This window comes from Oryctolagus cuniculus, chromosome 1, assembly GCF_051225735.1.
Source record: "Oryctolagus cuniculus isolate XC-2025 breed Fujian yellow rabbit chromosome 1, ASM5122573v1, whole genome shotgun sequence".
NCBI classification, from domain to species: domain Eukaryota; kingdom Metazoa; phylum Chordata; class Mammalia; order Lagomorpha; family Leporidae; genus Oryctolagus; species Oryctolagus cuniculus.
In genome coordinates, this window is record NC_142867.1 from 114,766,765 (window position 1) to 114,787,937 (window position 21,173).

The 21,173-nt window shown below is 47.2% G+C and overlaps 1 protein-coding gene across 6 annotated transcripts in view; it reads right to left on the bottom strand.

Moving 5' to 3' along the window:
- LOC138843476 (uncharacterized) overlaps positions 1-21,173 on the bottom strand; it is a 223,981-nt gene that overhangs the window by 48,404 nt on the left and 154,404 nt on the right. For 4 of the 6 annotated variants that reach the window (XR_016235189.1, XR_016235185.1, XM_070047382.2 and 1 more), the window contains one exon: positions 7,956-8,101. Coding sequence is in view for 2 of the 6 variants with exons in the window: in XM_070047382.2 (XP_069903483.1) it covers positions 7,956-8,101 (146 nt within the window). In the remaining 4 variants the exon portion in view is untranslated. Of the gene's footprint in view, positions 1-7,955; positions 8,102-8,217; positions 8,296-21,173 lie in introns of those variants that run through there. The other 2 variants (XR_011378221.2, XR_016235195.1) reach the window with 1 other exon arrangement.

The window sequence follows — 21,173 nt, forward strand, 5'->3', positions numbered from 1 at the left end:
TAAAACACTCAAACTGAAGATACAGAAATGCAATCAGTGAGTCCAAACCATTGTGGTCAGAGCCCCGATTCAGGGACTCCAGCTGCCTGATAGGTACTGCAAACTTAGAATGTCTGGGGACTCTCCAAGTGCTATGAATCCCTGAGGAAGAATGTCTGCCCACTCCAGCCAGAGTGGGACAGAAACTTGCCCAGCCTAGGGCAGGCCCATTGGTAAGCCCTCCTGTCAATCCTAAAGTTTCCTTCTTCGTTCTTTTCCAAGAGGGTTAGGGTCTTGCTTCTTTTGCTTTCATTTCTGTTCACTGAAATAAGATGCTAGCTGCTGCTCTTGGAAATATTCCTTTACAGGAATGGAAACTCCCTGAGGGTAATGTGTTTAATTGGCTCCTGGATATATTGAATATGTTAAGTCTTCACGTTGGACCGGAAGTTTGCAAAAGCTTGAAAGCTCATGCCTAGAACAGCGCCTGGCACCTGGGGCGTGCTTGGTGATGACTGGCTGAAATAACTAGCGAGGAAAGTTGAGTAGTTGTTCTTTGTGGCCCCATTCCCACGGCACCCCTGCTACATCCCAATGTAGCTATGTATCTTCCCTCTGGCCCCTGAGCACTGTCTATATTCTCCTGTTATAATACTTTAGGACATTCTCCTTATTGCTCATGCTATATCTGTTTTCACAACTACACTGGGCAATATTTGAGATCCGAGCTATATTTTGTGATACCATATTCTTTGCACCCAGAAGAGGAGTTTAACAAATGCTTATTGCTTGAGTGATGGAAAGAATGAAAAGAAAAACCCTCCTCCTCTAACAAAAAATGCTAAAGACTCATGATTTAACCTCACACCTCAAATTCTGCCTCAACTCCAGAGCCTTCTACGGATCAAACTGAAAAACCCATGAGTCACTGGGCTTTGGCAGGGGGAAGGGGGAAGGGGAAGGGGGTGTTTGTGGAGGATTTGTTTCCTGGCCTCAGTGAATCACAAGTATAATCACCCGCATTGCATCCTGTCTGGGGAAGTAACCAAAACCCCTATTTCTGGCCCCAATGGCTTTTTGGTTTTATGAGTAAATGCCACTGGCATGCCATTAAATAAATGCCCTCAGAAAGCCCTCATCCAGTGCTGTAACCTGCAGTAGTCAGGGTCATGACAGAGGAGCACTCTTGCAACTGTGCACAAGTCAAAGGCATCACCCTCTTTGTCTCACCTCCGAGTTCCTTTCAAACACCTGTGATATTCTTTCCCAAACCAGAGGTATGATGTATAACTCTCCTGCCCACAGTCTATGGCTCTCATCACCCATAGAGTGAAGACCGGATTTCTTAACTTGTAATCTTAGGCCTCAAGAATCTGGTTCTGACCTGGTTTACCTATTGTATCTTCCTCCCTTCCCACATCACCAACTGTATGGCTCCAGCTAGAAGGAATGACGTCCTGGGGACACGCACGTACCCTACCCCGTGCTTTGTGATGTTGTTCCCTCTGTTTCCTCCTGGAATGCCACCCCTCTTCCATTTCCCAGTGTTTAAAACTCACGGATCCTTCAAATCTCACTAAATGCCACTTCCTCCACAATACATATCATCTGTGGTTGTCCCATAAGGAATAATAGCTTCTACTTGGAGCTGGCGTCAGATTTTTCTGTACTCCCATCCCACTGCTTATTTTGAATGTATATAATAAACATATGCACGTGTTTTTGCTCTAATAAATAATTTCCTGAAGAAGCTGAATCTTGCTCAATGTGATACTCCTTTAACTCCTAGTAGTGCTTGACAAAGTGGACATTTAAAATAAAGGTGGGTTGAATAGAAAGTTGCATTTGTTCAATTAACTGAATCTTTACCTTAGGCTTGGAATCTTTGGGAATGGTTCAATATAGGAGTTTCTTATCCTTTTTTTAAAAAGATTTATTTATTTATTTGAAAGGCAGAGTTAGAGAGATAAGGAGAGATAGAGATACAGGTCTTTCATCCACTGTTCACTCTCCAAATGGCCACAACAGCCAGAACTGGGCCAGACCAAAGCCAGGAGCTACTCCCAGGTCTCCCAAGCACTTGGGCCATCTGCTGTTGCTTTCCTAAGCACATTAGCAGGGAGCTGGATGGGAAGTGGAGCAGCCAGGACTCAAACTGGCATCCATATGGGTTGTAGGCATCACAGGAGGTAGCTTAAATTACTATGCCACAATGCCGGCTCCAGAGTTTCTTATTCTTATCTCTCTTATTTTATCCCTCACCTCTTTTCCAAGAAAACATAAAATTAAGAAAATCTTTAGCCCCTGAAAACAAGTGTTTTTGTATCTGTCAATCTCATAGGCAGACCTTCCTCCTGCTGTCTAGCACCTTGTGGCCTATTTTACTAGTAGATGTCACAGCTCAGAGGGGAAAAATATACTTTTGATATTAACTTGAATACAAAGAAACTTAATTAAAAGCAGATTTGCTATTTCAAAAAGTCAATTTTAAAAAATATAGCATATCCTCCAAACAAAGGCTTTTTCTGCTCTTTGGTGTTTTGGAGTATCCGTGCCACAGCACCAAGTTCAAGGCAGATACATTCTTTCAGTGTGGATAAATGAGAGTTGGTGCAATAAAGCTTAGCTTTGTTTGATGGCTAAGTACTCTGCTTTCCTTTCTGTTTACCAGTATAGCTCTGTTTATGGGAAGGAGGATGTAGACACAGACAAGGTCAAAATCACCCAGGCCAAGGTCAGATCAAGAGGGAACAGTATGCTGTGAGCTTCGTGCCCCCACTGTCTTTTGGCAATGACTGCACCTGGGTGGATGGAAGAGTTGGGCAGCCATTCTTGCTGGTTCAGAGCTGTCTCCTCCACTGCTCTCCCAGAAGCAGCCATTTCCTCTTCAGAGGCCACATCCTGCTGGTTCCATTTAATAGCTGATTGGCCCTAGAGAATTTGCACTCCCTCCATCAGTTAAGTGAGAAGAATGATACCTGGTGTAACGTGAACAGAGTCTAAAGTGCTGCTCAAATATTAGTTGCTGTTGTAAATTCAAAGATGACTATTTTTTTTTCATTATCCTACAATAGGAGGTGGAAAACATTTTTGGAAGGATCCAATAATAAGTGTTTTAAGTTTTATGAACGATACAATCCCTGACGTAACTATTCAACTCATCCTTTATAATAGGAATGCAACCATAGCCAATACATAACTGAATAGATGTACTGTATGCCAATAAAACTTTATTTACAAAATAGGAACCAGACTGGATTTGACCTATGGGCCATACTGGCAAATCCCTGCCTTATACCTTTGGCGAGAATGAAACACCAGAGGCAGAGGGGAATACCTCAAACTCTTTTTCTGGCATGATGAATGCTATTGTTGGGTTTTGTAAGCAATTGCCCTGAGATTTTCAGACATCTTTTCCCAGTGCTTTTTTTTTTTTATTTGACAGGTAGAGTTATAGACAGTGAGAGAAAGACAGAGAGAAAGGTCTTCCTTCTGTTGGTTCACTTCCCTAATAGCCACTATGGCCGGCGCTGCGCTGATCCAAAGCCAGGAGCCGGGTGCTTCCTCCCGGTCTCCCATGCAGGTAGCATGGGACCCAAACACTTGGGCCATCCTCCACTGCCTTCCCGGGTCACAGCAGAGAGATGGACTGGAAGAGGAGCAACCAGGACTAGTACTGGGCATCCCAACTGGGACTAGAACCCGGGGTGCCGGCACCACAGGCGGAGGATTAGCCAAGTGAGCCTCAGCGCCAGCCTTCCAGCCTTCCCAGTTACTTTTTGAACTTAGAGTTTTAATTTGGTACATTATCATCACCATCTTTGTCATCACCATCATCATTGTGTGCCTATCTAAGAAATACGAGTGAGAGGCACAAAAGAATCCCATTTTTCTACACCAACTGACCACACTCTCTTCTGGGAAAGACAGCTCTGATTATTGTTAAAGAAAATATCAATCACACTTATGGTGAAAGGTCGCTACATTTTTTTTAAACAAATTGGTCCTTTGAGCAAGATGAATTTTAATGGATTGGTTTATTAACTTAAAGGTTGAAGCAGACTGAGAGTAACCAAATGATTTGTTCATAATTAGTATTATTTATAATTATTTTACTTGGGAAAAATATCACCTTAAATGTCAGGATGTTTTTTAATTGCTTCAAATGAGATTCAAAATAATTGACGTTGCAAATGTATTTTTAAAAACTCATTTCAAAATATCTGAAGCTACTAACATACTGTTTAGAAGAAGCAAATTATTGATATTCATTACTAGGAATGGGGAAGAAATTGATCCATGATTTTTTTAACCACATGAATTGTATATTGTGGTCACTTCCAGATTCTAAAATAGCTGAAATGCTTATACGGCGATCATTCGGTTCCTCCTCTTCCCCACTAACTCTGCTCTCGACGTGAGTGGGCTACGTGAATGCTGGTGTACGTTTTTTGCTAAAATATATATTTGCATGTATTTTTTACTAAATTGAGCATAAGTACATCTTAAAAGGAGGAGGAATGTATATATGAAGGGTCTTCAAAACGTTCAAGGAAAATGTATTACAAAAACACTACGGATCAGGGTCGGTGCTGCGGCATAGTGGGTAAAGCTGCCGCCTGCAGTGCCAGTATCCCATATGGGTGCCGGTTCAAGTCCTGGCTGCTCCACTTCCAGGCTTCTATGGCCTGGGGAAGCAGTAGAAGATGGCCCAAGTGCTTGGGCCCCTGCATACACGTGGGAGATCTGGAGGAAGCTCCTGGCTCCTGGCTCCTTGCTTTGGATCAGCGCAGCTCCAACTGTTGCAGCCAATTGGGGAGTGAACCAGCAGATGGAATACTCTCTCTCTTTCTCTACCTCTCCTTCTCTCTCTGTGTAACCCTGACTTTTAAATAAATAAATCTGTAATAAGAGAGGGAAGAGATGTGCAATTCGGGACATGCTCAAGCTGACTTACCTCAAACGGTAGAGTTAGAAACATACCGGGGATTCCAATTCAATCCCATCAAGGTGGCATGTACCAATGCCATCTCACTAGTCCCAGTGATCAATTCCTGTTCACAATTGATCATAATGATAGGGCTAAGAACCAAAGGGATCATATAAACAAGAATAGTGTCTGCAAATACTAGCTGATAGAATAAAAAAGTGAGAGAACGATCCAACATGGGAAGTGAGATATACAGCAGACCCATAGAATGGCAGATGTCCTAAACAGCACTCTGGCCTCAGAATCAGCCCTTAAGGCATGCGGATCCGGCTCATGGGCTCATGACAAGCCCATGAGAGTATTTCAGGCATGGAAAGCCAAGACACTCTGGAAAAAAAAAAAAAAAACTAAATGAAAGATCTCCATGAGTGAGATCCCAGTGGAAAGAATGGGTCATCAAAGAAGGAGGTACCTTTCTCAGAAGGGAGGAGAGAACTTCCACTTTGACCTGGCCTTGTCTAAATATGATCAGAGTCAGTGAACTCAGGGGGCTTCCATAGCCCTGGCAGCTCATGGCAAGAGCCTAGGGTGATTACTGATGCCATAAACAAGAGTGTCAAATTGTTAAGTCAACAACAGGAGTCACTGTGCACTTATTCCTCATGTAGGATCTCTGTCCTCAGTGTGCTGTACATTGAGATTTAATGCTATAACTAGTACTCAAACAGTATTTTTCACTTTATGTTTTTGTGTGGGAGCAAACTGTTGAAATCTTTACTTAATGTATGCTAAACTTATCTTCTGTATATAAAGAGAATCGAAAATGAATCTTGATGTGAATGGAAGGGGAGAGGGAGTGGGAAAGGGGAGGGTTGCGGGTGGGAGGGACGTTATGGGGGGGGAGCCATTGTAATCCATAAATCGTACTTTGGAAATTTATATTCATTAAATAAAAGTTTAAAAATAAATAAATAAATCTTAAAAAAACACTATGGATGGATTTCAAAATATTTTTGCACCAAAATAAACTTGTCTTTCAAAAAATTCCATTTCCCATGAATTTTTGAAGCCCTCCTCTATGTATTCAATGGTTTTAGAAACACACAAGTGATCCATGTACACATTGTACATCTACACATGCGATTGAGATAGGATTTTGAAGGTGATTAGGCATATGACCTAAAACAGCATCTTTCTCCATACTCAATTTAGCCATTGATTGGTGGATATGAAAAGTAGAAAAGCATATAAACATCTGGGGAAAGTCAGCTTTTGAAATAATTCAGATTGTGACATACAGGTAAATCCCCAGTAAGAACCATGTGGCCGAGTATTGATTCCTTGTATTGGTATAGCGCGTGTAGAGTTACAACGTTAGTACATGCAAAGTACAATCCCATGTACTCATCACATCTCATACATGCGGATGCAGGAAGGAAGGGGGGCAAGAGCCACATTTGACAGATGGAGAAGAGAAGATGAGAGATTTGCCCACACTCTACGTCGTCTTCCCCAGGGAACCGTGACTGTGTCTGCAGGTATCAAAGCCACTCTCAGTCTTCCAGGGAAGGTTCTACCAGCCCACCCCATCTGAGCCATTTTCTGGCTGAACCACTTCAATCACAAAGTGACAAGTGACCCAGGAAACACTTTGCAGGCAGGGAATATAATGTGGGCATTATGAACAGAGCTTCTCCCAAGCACATTCAGTCTGATCATGTGCCTGAGGTGTGTGCGACACTGACGCCAGCAGCAGGGCCCAGGACACAGACAAATCACTTTCCTGGATAGCCAAGAAGACACCATCAATCATGAGCTGCATTTTTCAGAAATAGAAAAATGAATCCAAAACAGGGAAAAAGAACATTTAACAGTGGCTCAGAGGGAAAAAAACCAATGTTTCCCACTTATCTGCCGAAGTGGGTGCTCTAAGAAGTGCCAAGGAAACACGGAGGGGTATTCAAAATTTCCCACAAATAGTGGAATTAGATACAGAAAACAGTACTTCAAAAAAAAAAAAAAACAACTGTGGTAATGGAATTAAAAGATGAATTTATTTTGGTGCAAGAAAAGATGAACTCCTGGCATAATCTTTTTGTTATCTGTGTTTTCCGTGATTTCCAAATACCTCTCACATGCACAGATTCCAAATTTTTTATACCACAATAAATTTATCTTTTAATTCTATTTTCCATGGAGTTTTTGAAGTTCCTACAAAGATTACAAGGCAAATCCCCTGCTGAGAGTGGGAAGGAACTATTAACTGATTAATTATTATTAATGCCATCTTTTATTTAGCTAGCAATTATAACCTATTAAGAGCATTTCTCCACATTATCTTACTATTCAAACCTCGGGAAAATCCTGTAAGGCTCATCAGTAATATGTTATTATCTCCCTTTCATAGACAAAGAAAGAGGAAACTCGGATGCTTCTTTGCTTTAGCTAATCTTGCCAATAAGTGGCAAGGCTTGGATTAGAAGGAAGAATTTCTGACTCCTGGGCCATTACCTGGGGCAAACGTGGAAGACGAGAGGGAAAGTGTGAACCAGCTCAAAGGGACAAAACCTGAAAATGCCCTCCCGCCAGAATCCCTTCCAGTTCAGGTCCCAGCGGGGAGGAGGTGTGGCTACAGACCGGGAGCCACCGTGGGGCACACCTACTCACTGTGAATTTTCTTGTGCAACTGAGCATTCGCTGTCAATCTTCTGTCCTCTCCTGTCCTGCGAGGCGTCTGGGGCGGCCAAGTTGGAACCAACTTCAAACCAACTTAAGTCTCTGATGCAGTTCCCAATCCCTCCCTCGCCTGCGCGTGGTCAGCCCTTTGCACCACACCCAAAAAACCATTTCTGGTTTTTATCCCTGCACTCCCCCAGGGCTCCTCACTGCTCTCTCCCTCCATCCTGGGGCCTCTCTGCACTGCTCCCCCCCCCCCCCCCCCCGGTTCATCTCTGCTGAACACCTCCGTGTGGGTTCCATCTACTCCTCCCACCCCACTCCCGCCCCCACCCCTTGAGCCCCCTGGCCAGCCTCTCCCGGGTCCTACCTGCGCGCCGCAGCCACAGGCACCTCCCGGCTGCCCCTGGGATGTCTTGGTTCTGAGTGTCTGACGCCGTCAGCCTCCGTCCAGGGCCTGTGCGCTGTGCGTGTATCTTCAAGCTCTTTGTTACTTTGCCTCCGTAGTTTATCAGGCTGGTAAAAAAACAACAACAACAACACACAATAGAGGATGGTTTCAGCTGTGGTTCTCGCCTGCAGCCTCCAGAAGTGTTATCTCAGACCCCGACATTGCAACAAAGAAATCTCACAGTGGGGTGAGGGAAAACCAGCTACAGGACAGGAGGAGAAAACTTCAGCGCTTCCAAAATTCCGCAGCCCCAGCTGCCCTCCGGGGGCTCCCCCTTGTGGGAGTTGCGAGGCATGGCAAGGCCGAGCCCGCTTGGGACGGTGCCTGGCCCGGAGGAGGCGAGCACGCTGGCGGGTGAGTCTCCAGCCACCAGCGTGGGCTCGCTCTGAGTTACAGAGTGGAGGGTCTCCGCGGTCAATCAGGGCACTGCTTTGGGGAGACGGTTCTCAGTGCCCGGGGACTGCGGCGCGCAGGTGAGTGAGGTATGAGTAATCAGCTCGCACAGCCCGGGCTTTGTCTGGGCGCTGGTGATTGGTAACCCTTGGCCTCTGCTTCGTGTCCGATTCCCCGACTGGCACGGAGGCACCATAAAGCCGGACATTCACCCAGGGCGGTTCTGGGGAGACAGGCGTGGCTCCGCCGTCTGACTAAAGCATGATGCCCGTCCTGTCTCCTGGATGCTCTGGCCAGGGTGGCCACTCCAGCTTCCGGTGCCGCGCGGGCATCCTGGCAGCTCACCACTCCCCACCTTGCTGTGAACAAGCTGGTGTCCACAAACTATCTTTCTCCAGAGAGATACAGTCTCATTCATCCTCTCCCACCCTGGCAGGCAAGTAGGACATCAAATATATTGCTCTCTTTCTCCAAACAGCATCAGAGGCTCATGCAGCCAAATGATTTCCAGAAAAGCCATCAGTGGAGCTGAGATGGGAGTGTGGGTTTCCTGACCTCCTCCTGTCCTGGTGGAAAGGAGAAAGTGAGGCTCACGGGCCACCCTTAGTGCAAGACAATGAGTTGCACCATGAAGGAGCACTGGGCAGTGCACTGGCCGTGACCCAGACTGAGCCTTTGGGAGACAACTCCTCATCGTGTGCAATACCAAGGAAGCAACCAACAGGCCCAGGGGAAGCTCTTTATTTTATTTTATTTTATTTTATTTTTGACAGGCAGAGTGGACAGTGAGAGAGAGAGACAGAGAGAAAGGTCTTCCTTTACCATTGGTTCACCCTCCAATGGCCGCAGCGACTAGCGCGGGGCGGCCGGCACACCGCGCTGATCCGATGGCAGGAGCCAGGTGCCTCTCCTGGTCTCCCACGGGGTGCAGGGCCCAAGCATCTGGGCCATCCTCCACTGCACTCCCTGGCCACAGCAGAGAGCTGGCCTGGAAGAGGGGCAACCGGGACAGAATCCGGCGCCCCGACCGGGACTAGCACCCGGTGTGCCGGCGCCGCAAGGCGGAGGATTAGCCTAGTGAGCCGCGGTGCCGGCGGGAAGCTCTTTATTGACCAGCCTGGTGAGTGGGACCTGAATAAGGAAACTTCTCTGAATGACCACAGTGCCCTGGCACTGACCGGAGGCTACCGCCTGCTTTGTGACACATGATGTCATTTTGCCATCGGGTCGCTGCTGAGATCTTGACTGTGAAATTAGGTTAGCTCCATTTTATGGATGAAGAAACTGAGGTCATAGATAGGGATCAAAGCTACATCTGTTTGTGTTCAGAGCTCAGATGACCCCATACAACTTCCTCACTGGCCTCTGCTGGCAGCCCTGAGAAAAGGGTTCTGGCCAGGGGTCGTGGGCCCATCGATGATACTTCCTATTGTGTTCAGCAAGCCAGTTCTCAAACCAGTTCCCACGGGTATTGATTAATTTCCTTTACGTCCCTGATGTTGGTGGCAGCTTTGGACCCAACCATACGCAAGATTCAACTTGGAGTAAATAATAAATCTCCACTTATTAAGAACCACAGCTTCTTCGTGGGCTTTTTATCCATAGAAGCAGCTGTGCACCCGGACAGTGATGATGTTAAGCTGATGCTAACGATGATGAGGATGATTAGCCAATCAATATGAAGGGATCTTCAAAAAATTCATGGAGATTTCGCATTATAAAAAAATTGCATGGATTCACATTTTTCGCACCAAAGTCAACTGATTTTTTTTTCTTTCCAGTTTCCCAGGAACTTTTAAAAACCCCTTGTAGGCTTACTGAGAATGGGCTGAGTAAATATTTTCCAGACTTATGGACTTTGGGATGAATATGCAAGAGGTAGACTCCACTACAGATACTTATATTTTGTTAACAACTCAAGACAAATACAAAACAATAGAGTCAAGGATGCAGAAAAGTCAAGGAAAACTGCAAACCCAAAGATTCCTCCTTGTGTGGGTGGAGCTAACACTGTGGGCCTTCTATGATAGGCCCAGGGCTAGAGATGGACTCCCAATCCTGAAATACTTCCCAGGGAGCACATGGAGGGCTCTGGCCATGGGTGAGAAACAGGACGGTAAGTGGGGAAGGAAGGAGAGCCTTGTTCCTGTTTGGACTGCCCAGAGGAGCTCCTGCTCGTCTCATTTTGCCTGTGTTGATGACAGGCAAGCCAGAGGATGCTGGGATGCAGTAGCCAAAGTATGGAAGAGCCTTGAAGCCATATTGCGAGGAATTTGGAAAACTGTCAATACTGAGGCAGAGGAGGGTGCAACTCTGGGAACGCTGTCTTCAAATAGCCAAAGAGCTCTCTGCAGGAGCGAGACAGGGTTCCCTCTGTCTGCCTGGCTTCAGGGAACAGCGCTGAACCCACGGGGAGAAACCCCAAAGAGAAAGCATTTAGATTCACTGTAAGAAAAATATGTGGCTAGCTCAGGCCAGTGCTGGAAAGGTCACTTCCTGTCTGGAGAATGCTGTCTCTGTCCCGGGCTGGACTGAAACCACCTTTGGGGGCCCTGGTAGCTCTCAGAAGCTCTGGGTCTGTGACCAAGAGGAGAGCCCGTCGGGAGCAAAAGGAGAAAGTGGACACAAGAAACGTGTGGAATCCTCACCTGGAACGTTTTGCCTCCTGTGGACGGCCCTGTGGTCTAACACACTGGCCAAGCGTCTAGAGCCAAAGCATGGGGCTGACTTCTCCTCTCTTTCCCTGAAATACAACTTCTGCTTTACTATTTTGGGTAATTCCAAGATTCAGGCACCTGTAGGTGGGGCAACTGCCCTTCAGTATGGGGGAAAACACAAAGAAAATGGCAAAATTCTTACAGCCCCACGCGATCTGTTTAAGGAGCATCCCAGATTTTTTTTTTTAATTAAAAATTATGTATTCATTTTATTTATTTGAAATCAGAAAGCTAGAGAGAGAGAGAGTGCCCATTTGCTGGGTTACTCCAGATATGGCTGTAGCAGCTGGAGTTGGCCTGGTGGAAGTCAGGAGCCAAGACCCCAATCCAGGTATCCCAGGTAGGTAGCAGCAACCTGACTACTTGATGATCCCTCACCCACTGCCCCCCAGCGTGTGCATCAGAAGGTAGCTGGAATTCAGATGAAGCCAGGACTCAAATCTAGACACTCCCAAATGGGAGATGGGCTTCCCAAGAAGCGTGTTAACTTCTACGCCTAATGCCCACCACTAATTTTTAAGCTTATAATCACTACATAAAAATTATAGATATTTATAAGGTACCCTGTGATGTTTTGATAGATGTATACATTGTGCAATGCTCAACTCAGGGTAAACACATCCATCTCCTCAACTATTGATTATTTTTATGGTAAAAACATTTAAAATTGTTTTTAATAGTGCAATATTGGTGCCGGTGGTGTGGCATATTGGGTAAAGCTGCCGCCTGCAGTGCTGGCATCCAATGTGGGCACCGGTTTGAGTCCCAGCTGCTCCACTTTCAATCCAGCTCTCTGATATGGCTTAGGAAAGCAGTGGAAGATGGCCCAAGTCCTTGGGAGACCCGGAAGAAGCTCCTGGCTCCTCGCTTCGGATCGCCGCAGCTCTGACCGTTGCAGCCAATTGGGGAGTGAACCAGCAGATGGAAGACCTCTCTCTCTCTCTCTCTCTCTCTCTCTCTCTCTCTCTTTTCTCTCTCTGTGTAACTCTGACTTTCAAATAAATAAATAAATCTTTAAAAAAATAGTGCAGTATTGTCTATGGTCACCTTTCTGTGCAACTGAACACCAGACATTCTTTCTCCTATCTACCTCTAAGTAGCCCTGGTTGTTTAGAAATCATCTTGTCAAACGCTCCTCCAGTCCCACACCTGTCTGAATTCCTCCCATGTCTTTCAGGATTGGGTGGTCGCCTGATCTCTGACCTTGACTCGGAGTCCATTTGTTTGTAGATGATTTAATGGGGTTTAGGAGAAGCAAAACCTACACAGGCAAAGTGCATCCACAAGACAAGGAAACAGAGGCCAAGAAAGTGATACCTTCAGCGTTGTCTCAGATGAGAAAGGTGGATGACAAGATTCAATGGGACTTTGAAAAGTTACAATTACAGCACATTTTAAAAATACCACTGCCATTTTGAGGGGCCACACTCACAACACACATTCCCGTAAAAAACATCGGTGGAACTATTTTCCCTTCTGCCATCTTTGCACCTAAGTGCGAACCTCCCACGTAGGCTGAGCGGGTAGAAGCACAAGGGGAGTGAAGGTTGCTACTAAAAAAGAAAGAAACGCCATGGGACTGCGGGCAGAGTGGCCTGCGGCACGCACATGGAGGCACCTGCCTCCTGTATGCCAGGAGAGGGCTGTCAGGAATGCACAGCTGGCGAGGGCAGCAAACGAGAGAAGAGGGCCACAAGGTTGACCTCAGATTGAGCAGAGGAAGCGAGGGCGAAGGTGGAGAAGGCCCAAGGTGAAGCTCAGGGATGAAGGCAAAGGGACGAAGATGAGAGCAGAAGGGGAGATGTGAGCGCACAGACCGCAGAGAGACACGAGGCGGCGGGCTGTCTTCAAGCCCACCTCAGCGTCTCCAGCCGCGACAAGGCACGAGGACAGGGGAACGCTGAGTGGACAGGAGCAGGTGAGGCCCTGGAAGCCCTTCCCAGTAGGAGGAGACAGAAACGACGCCAGCTCCCCGTAGAATTTGTTTCTCCATTTCTCGGACTTAGCTCACTTTTCAGGGCATAGCACCCAAAGGCACCTTCCTGGCTACAAAAGAATGTTTGTTTGTGTTTTTTTTTTTTTCCAAAAATGCAGAGTGATAAAGAGAGAGAGAGACAGAGACAGAGAGAGAGAGAGTGACAGAGCGAGAAAGAGAGATCTGGTACCTTCCATGTGTTGGTTCACTCCCCAGATGGCTGCAACAATCAGGTCCGGGCCAAGCCAAAGCGAGGAGCCCAGTCTCCCATGTTGCAGCAGGGGTCCAAGTAGTTGCACCATCATCGGCTACTTTCCCAAGAGTCTCACTGTGGATGGGAAGCAGAGTAGCCAACCCTCTGAGATGGCTCTGAATGCCGGCGCTACAGGCGGTGGCTCCATCTGGTGCACCACAACACCAGCCCCGCAAGGTTGTTAATTCATCAGAAAAATCTGACCATGTTCAGTGTTGACCTCTTGTGCTCAGGAGTATGACAGAAAGAGCATCAACACTTTCATCAAATGCCATGCTATAAAGTGTCCCTGAGTATTCTGAAGGATCACCAGTCAGTTACCAAGTCTTCGCTTGGTAACTCTGATGGGCCAAACCCCACGGCAAGCATTAGGAACAGGACCAGACTGGGACAACTGGGCCTGCTCTCCAGGAGGTCACGGAATCCCAGGGGGAGAACAGGCAGGTGTAAAACCTGAACAGGCTTATAGGGTGCCTTGGAGAAAACAATAGCTACAAGGGCGTTCCTACTTTTACCTGTTGAACGGACAGAAGGGAGACGCAGGCAGGTCACTGGGGGAGAGGCAGAAGCAGTCAGTCCTCAGGCAGTGCCTTCTGGCTTGAGGATATCAGAGAGATCCTCAGGCCCCAGGGCCTGGATGAAGGGGGTGGAGGCCCTGAGCAGCTGCTGGGAAGCCCAGCAGGGCAGGAAGACCCAGCTTACCCCTCCCGGGAGCTAGGGGGCTTTATGGAAGGAGGAAGCCACCTACTAGGACCTCCCCTCTTCTAGATCCCGAGCACCCTGCCTGGCCTGACCAGCTCCGTAGACATGGCCTCCCTTTGTGGCTAAGTGAGGAAACAGCCTCTAGACGCTTCTCCAACCTCCCAACTCCTGTACCCGCCTTGCTTTCCGCCTCGGGTTCACAGATGAGCACAGCTGCTTCCATCCACCCCAAGCCTCTTCTTCGGGGAAGCACTTGCGCGTTCCTTGGCACAGGTACAGCTTGCTGGATTCTTTCAGGCCAGGCCAATTACAACAAGCCCTGAAACTGCTGAGCCCCGTGGTTTCTTCAGAGATCTGCTTACATTCCCGCCGGGAAGAAAGCAGGGGCCAGTGTGGTGTATGAGCTGCCTACACCTAGGGCATGTTTCCCCATCGACACCAACGTGGAGTAGGCATAGCACACTTTTCCCAACCTAGAGATGAGGCACAGCCAGCCTTCACCCTGACTTCATATTGCTCAATTGCATTTCATCCTGCGTAGAAGCCGGGATGAGATAACGCCGAGTCAGCGCCATGCAAAACTGTCTTGAGAAAGGGCTGGAAAGGCTCTTAGGGCAAGTCCGTTGGGGTCTCAAGCTAGCAGAATTTCTATATCCTGTCGCAGGCCTGAACTTTCACTAGGTTCAGGGTTCAGCACTGCAATAACATTCTTGTAAGTTCTGGCTTTGGGAAGAAGATGGAGTCGGTATGCAGCTGACTTGTGAATTTTCTCTTTAATAAGGGATGGGTGTTGGACAGGAATAAGCCAGCTTCAGAAGGGATTACTCCAAAGTTGTTTCTGACTTGGAAATTATTACACCATGACTTTTCAGGGTTTTTTTTAAGGTTTATTTATTTATTTGAAAGGCAGAGTTACAGAGAGAGAAGGAGAGGGAGACATGGAGAAAGAGGGCGTTTCCGTCCTCTGGCTCACTCCCCAAATGGTCTCCATGGCAGGGGTTTGGCTGGAGCCAAAGCCAGGAGCCAAGAGCTTCTTCAAGCTCCCACGTGGGTGGCAGAGACTCCAGGACTTGGACCATTCACCACTGCTTTCCCAGGCACTTTACCAGTGAGCTGGATCAGAAGCAGAGCAGCCGGGACTAAACTAGTGCTCATACAGGATGCCAATGTCACAGGCGAGTGCTTAACCCCTGTGCCACGCCATCGACCCCTCAGTTGGTTTTGTATTATGCTAACATTAGAATGTGAACTATTCTGGAGCCATCCTTAGCCTAAGGGAATACATTGAGGGATATCGCAATGACAGCCTGTCAAGCAATGCCATAGTTAGCTTGAAGCTAAAAATTATCCATGGGGGCCCCCTGTAGTGCCCGTGTCTTATATGAGACTGATTTGAGTGCTGGCTGCCCCACTTCTGATCCACCACCCTGCTATGTGACTGAAAAAGCAGCAGAAGATGATGCAAGTGTTGGGGCTCCTGCACTCATGTGGGAGACCTGGAAAAAGCTCCAGTCTCCTGGCTTTGGCCTGGCCCAGACCCAGCCATTGTGGCCATGTGGGAGTGAACCAGTGGATGGAAGACCTCTCTGTCTGTCTGTCTCTTTCTCTCTGTAACTCTGCCTTTCAAATAAATGAATATATCTTAAAAAAAAAAAAAAAAAAAAAAAAAAAAAAAAAAAAAAAAAACAGAGAAAGAGAGAGAGAGAAAAAAAGAAGAAGATGCCCACATCCCACATCAGGGTCCTGAGTTCATTTCCTGGCTCTGCCTCCGTTTTCAGCTTCCTTTTACTACAGATCCTAGGAAGAAGCAGTAATGGCTCAAGTAATTGTACTCCTGCCACCCACATGGGAGACTTGGATTGAATTCTTGGATCCCACCTTTGGCTTCAGCCTGGGCATTTGGGGAGTGAACCAATGGAAGGGATGCTTTCTCCTTCTCTCCCCCCACCTCTCTCTCTGTCTCTCTCTCTGTCTCTCTCTCTTCCTTTGCCAAGTAGATAGATAGATAGATAGATAGATAGATAGATAGATATCGATAGCCTCACGAACCATGCAATCCAGGTGCACGTCACTGAGCACTGAGCACTTCCTGAGAGGTAACTGCAAGAGCAGCCCAACAGTGTCCTTCCATCAACATGATCATGAGGGTGTGCCCTTGACACTGGCATCAATTCATGGCTCAGGCAACAACATGGAGGTCCACATTCTGAGTCTGAGTTCATTCTTTCTTCATTCTGGGAAAACAGTCCCCAGAAAAGGAAACCCAAGCTCGTCCCCACCGGGGATTGACTTCCATGTGTCCAGAGACACTGGGAGCAGTCCTTCCGAACTGAGCTTTCTTAATCCAACAGAAATGAAAAGGTCATAAGGTAAAAACCGCCATTTTTAACTTAGAAGACAAAGAAATCTGGGCAGATTTTGTTTGCAGATGGGTTAGTAAATTCTAGGAACCTAGACTGAGCTCAACACCCTTATCAAAATGCCTGCCACTGTGGGAAGTGGAAAAAATTCTCCTCAGAGGAGGTTCTGCCAGCAGCCCCCCACATTTCTTGATTCAAAAGCTTCCAGCCCCTACTGGGGACTTGGCAACAGGAAGGAACCACATATCCATGCTTTTGAGGAAAATTTACAAGCTGAAATTTGCCTGGCTCGACTACAAGGATGTTTAGTTTTTCTGTATGCGTTATGAATAGTGGATATCCACATTTCCATACCAGGAAGAGAAGCAGCATCTGAGGCTAAGGGCAATGTTCAATGTGGGAAAACAAACGGAATGTAAGAAGAGCCCAAGTTCTTGGGGCCAGCTCTGTGGTGTAGTGGATAAAGCTGCCACCTGTGGTGCCAGCATCCCATATGGGCGCTGGTTCAAGTCCTGGCTGCTCCACTTCCGATCCAGCTTTCTGCTGTGGTCTGGGAAAGCCAGTGGAAGATGGCCCAAGTCCTTGGGACCCTGCACCCACATAGGAGACCTGGAAGAAGCTCCTGGCTCCTGGCTCCTGGCTTTGGATCAGTGCAGCTCCAGCCGTTGGGGCCAACTGGGGAGTGAACCAGCGTATGGAAAACCTTTCTCTCTCTGCCTCTCCTCTCTCTGTGTAACTCTAACTTTCAAATAAAATAAATAAATTAAAAAAAAAACAAGAGCACAAGTTCTTGACTTTAATTAGGAATATGATCAAATCCTCTAGAATTGTTCATGAGCAGAGGATGCCATAGATCCTTGGCCAGAAACCAAACTGGATTGTAAAAAGAAGAAAGCCCCTGGACTTAGGTAGATCTCAAAAGAAAGAGCATTGGTTGGCTGGGCTTTCTTTATCAAGATTACACTTTTTTCTGTTCTGATGTCAGCATAAGAGAATGTGCTGCCGGCTCATTGGAGGGGCCACCAGGAGACTCCACTGGGCTAGGTCTGATGGTTCCACATCAGAAGATTTCATCTTGAGAGCTGATAAAATGCCATCTTCACTCACTTCCAAATGCTCGCTGTCTTGGCACGGCATGCCAGCCATGAACACCGGCCTCAACTGAAAGCCTTCCACCTCGCTGTTAAAGCTCAGGAAATCCAGTGCCGTAGTCTTGAGTTTATGAATAGAGGAATGATGACAAATGGGAAGGTAGGGGCTAATTTAAAACACCGAAGGTCACCTGCTACTGCTGGTGGTGCAAGTTGTTGCCAAAGTGATGTTAAATTTTGCCCTCCTGATTCTTGACAGCATTCTCCTCATTTTTGTGTGCAGAGAATTTAACTAACTGAAAGCAATTTCCATATTAGATACCATTCCCATTAAGAGTTGAGGCCTAAGAATGGAAATGGGGATCCTAAAATGGCATCATCCCCTAAGGAAATACACCCTATTTCTACCCCCTCACCCTAACTCTGATCTTGTCCTACCTTATGTCTAAGTCATACCCTACCCACACTGATAGCTTACAGGGGTAAGTTTGCAGAGCTCACAGGCTACTGTGGCTTCCTGCTTGTCTATTGGCAAGAAAAGTGCAGAAAGTTCAGTTGCTCCCAGGGCACTGCAAACCATCCAGTCTGAGAGTGACTGTGTCATAGTAAATTCCTCCTGCATCCGTGCCTCCCTTCCATAGCTGCTGAGTTGCCAGGCTCTGTTCTTTCTCCATTGTGTCTTGAATTTGCCCTTTCTTTTATTCCTGCTGCAGTTATCCATGGTGAAGTTCTCATTTTTCTTCACTGGTCTATTGCTATGTCTTCCCACTTTGGTTTCCTAATACCAGTAGCACTGCACTAATAACTCACTGGACATGTGACTTCCAGTCTATTCTTCCTAATGCATGCCTGTGATCATGTCATCCTGCTCTTCAAAAACCCCGAGACACTTGGTTGCCTACTGATCACATTCCAAACAAGTGATTCTGCATTGACTACCGACCAAAGTCCAACAACTAAATGGAGCTTTATTCACAAAGATTAAATGGTCCAATGACTCACATGTTACCCTGTGAATAAAAGACTAAGATCCAGAGAATTCCTTAAGCTTCACATTGCCCGAGCATAGGGGATCATTTTCACTTGTCTTATACAAGAAAGCTTCTCTCCATGTGTTCCTCTTGTCCTAATGAAAAAGTCCTTGCCGATGTCTGTCCTCAATTATCTCTTATGCTCTTGAATTCCACTATCCTTATTATTTGTTTTAATAGTGAGTTCCATGCTCAGAAACAAGACTAGCAAAGTAAAAAAAGAAACAAGTGGCTCCCAAGAAAAACACCAGAGAATGACGGCATTTTGAGCTGAGAAGGGCTGAAATTCAAAGATAAACTGATGGATATTCAGATTCTTGGCTGCTCAACATGCTACATCCTAGGACCTTAGTGAGTTACAGACTTGTTACCTTGATTGTGAGGGGTATTTCTCCTGCTATTCAGTTACTCAACATAAGAGTTTACTATGTATCACCAAAATTAGACCATAATTCATGATGATAGCAGCAGTTTAATGGAGAACCATGTCCCAGGAAAGATCCTTGGCCCTCAGAGAGAACTCTACAGATTACAGAAATCAAGTAGGCTAATTTGCATAGAAAAGTCACTCAATTCCTCTGCCCCTCCTCAAACATCACCGAGTCTGGAGTGGAGTACAACAGTGGCCAGAGGTGGACAGCACCTCTTTGCACCAAGTGGTAGAACAGACCATGCTACCCACAACTGTGAGGATTCCAACTCCAGACAGTCTCTTTTCGGTGTGTTAAAGTTGGATGTAAAGTGGTCTCCCTTCCAGGGCCACAGCAGTCAGTGATCACTTCCATACTGCCAGCAGAGAACAGGCTGTAGGGATGATAGTCTGGAGAGAGGAGAGCTGGCTTTTCTTGAGGAGAAAAAGGAGAAGAAAAGAAAGAAGAGAAGAAGAAATAGCTCGGGAGGTCAAGGTTCCATTTTGCCTCATTCTCCCCTTGCTGCACTGCTTGGATGTTCTGAAGACCTAACCTGTATTGCTTCTACTGTATTTGTTTGTTTGATTGTTTACCATAGGTTGTTTATAACCTCTTTGCAAGCAGAGAAATACTCACAGCCCTTCCCAGCTGTTCATTTGGCTCAGCTAACAGAGCTTCTCTAAAAGTCATGGTTAAAATTTTTGTTCCCCCGAAGAGCCACTGAGCTTGTCTTCCTAGGCGAGTTCTGGATTATAGCTATTGGGGGACGGTCCTGCCACACAGCTACAAGAAGATGATGTTGATCATTGCTGCTGTCTATGCTGTCATGGCAAAAGTTCAAGAGCTCCATCACTCTCCAACCCAACCCCAGAGAGCTTTGGACTCACACCCCTGAATTAGCCCTTACCCGGCACTCCCAGAGGACAGTGAGCAAAGCGGAGCAGTCAACAGCAGAGCAGGGACCACCACATCCGAGGTGGGTGTTTGTTTCCTGGGGATGGGGATGAGGTCCTTAGCCAAACTGCCAGCCTACCATCATCACCTAACTTGTTTCTTATACAACTAGAGTTTCTTCTCTCCCATAAAATGAAACATTAACTTTGATTTTTAAAAAAATAAAAGCTCAGAGGGGTGAAAAAGTAAACAAAACACGACTTTCAAAGGACACGAGGTTTTCAGGATCCATCCCCACCAGTGCCCTGCAGCACGGGGGATTCCTCAGGTCGCCGAGCACAGACCCTGAGATCTCAGGACCTCAAGGTCTGGCAAGAGACGTCTCCAAGGCTGTCAGAAGGCGGGAAGAATGGAGACCCCTCCAATGGCTGCACACTCACCATTCTAAATGACCTGCTTGCTTAGCATATCTGAGCCTTGGCGTGCTTACCTGTAAAATGGGAATGCTCAGGTTAGGTATCTCACAGGATTACTGAGAAGGTTTAATGACATGGGCTAAACCCCTCAGCACAATGCCTGGCATGCCGGGAGTGACCATTTCCCACTGCTTCTTGGTTTGAGTAGTAGTGCAGTCATGGGGGGCAGATGGCGCACAGCAGCCAAGACACACAATAGGAAAGAGTCCTGGGGAATTGACCAAGGAACAGCCAACCCCTGAGACCCTGCCTGTGACCTCACTGGGCAGGGGTGCAGAACACCTCTCCCAGTCATCCCAGAAAGAGCGCACAGCAGTGCCACGATGAAGGCCCGCCCCCCACGACATGGGCACCATGCCGAGCAGAGCCCGGGCCCAGAGAAGGCATCTCTGCCCAACGTTTTCATCAGGGCTCTTCCCAGCCAGCTCCTGGGGCTCACACAAAGACCCATTCACTGCGACTGGAGATCTGAAAGCCAGCAGATGAGCTGAGGGGCCCGGGAAGGGGGTGGTGAAGCAGCACAGCGCCTGGCACCGACCCCACTGGGCCCTGCCCCAGGCAAGTGGGCGTGGAGGGCGCAGGTCTGCAGCCTGGGCTGCACCCTTTGTTTTCTCTCTGATTCCTTTCTCTGATGGTGGTCCAGGGCACCAAGGACACCAGCTGCCATGGCTGGGATTGAATGACCTCCCAGAGGAGTCTGGGAACCCCCACGCCTCCTAATGCCAGCCCGGTAGGCAGGGTTTCCAGTGGATACAGGCCATTGCTAACTGGCTTGCCATTTCCAAGCTCCTCTTTCTGGGAAAAACGCCCTGCAGAGGTTCCCAGTCTGAGAAGG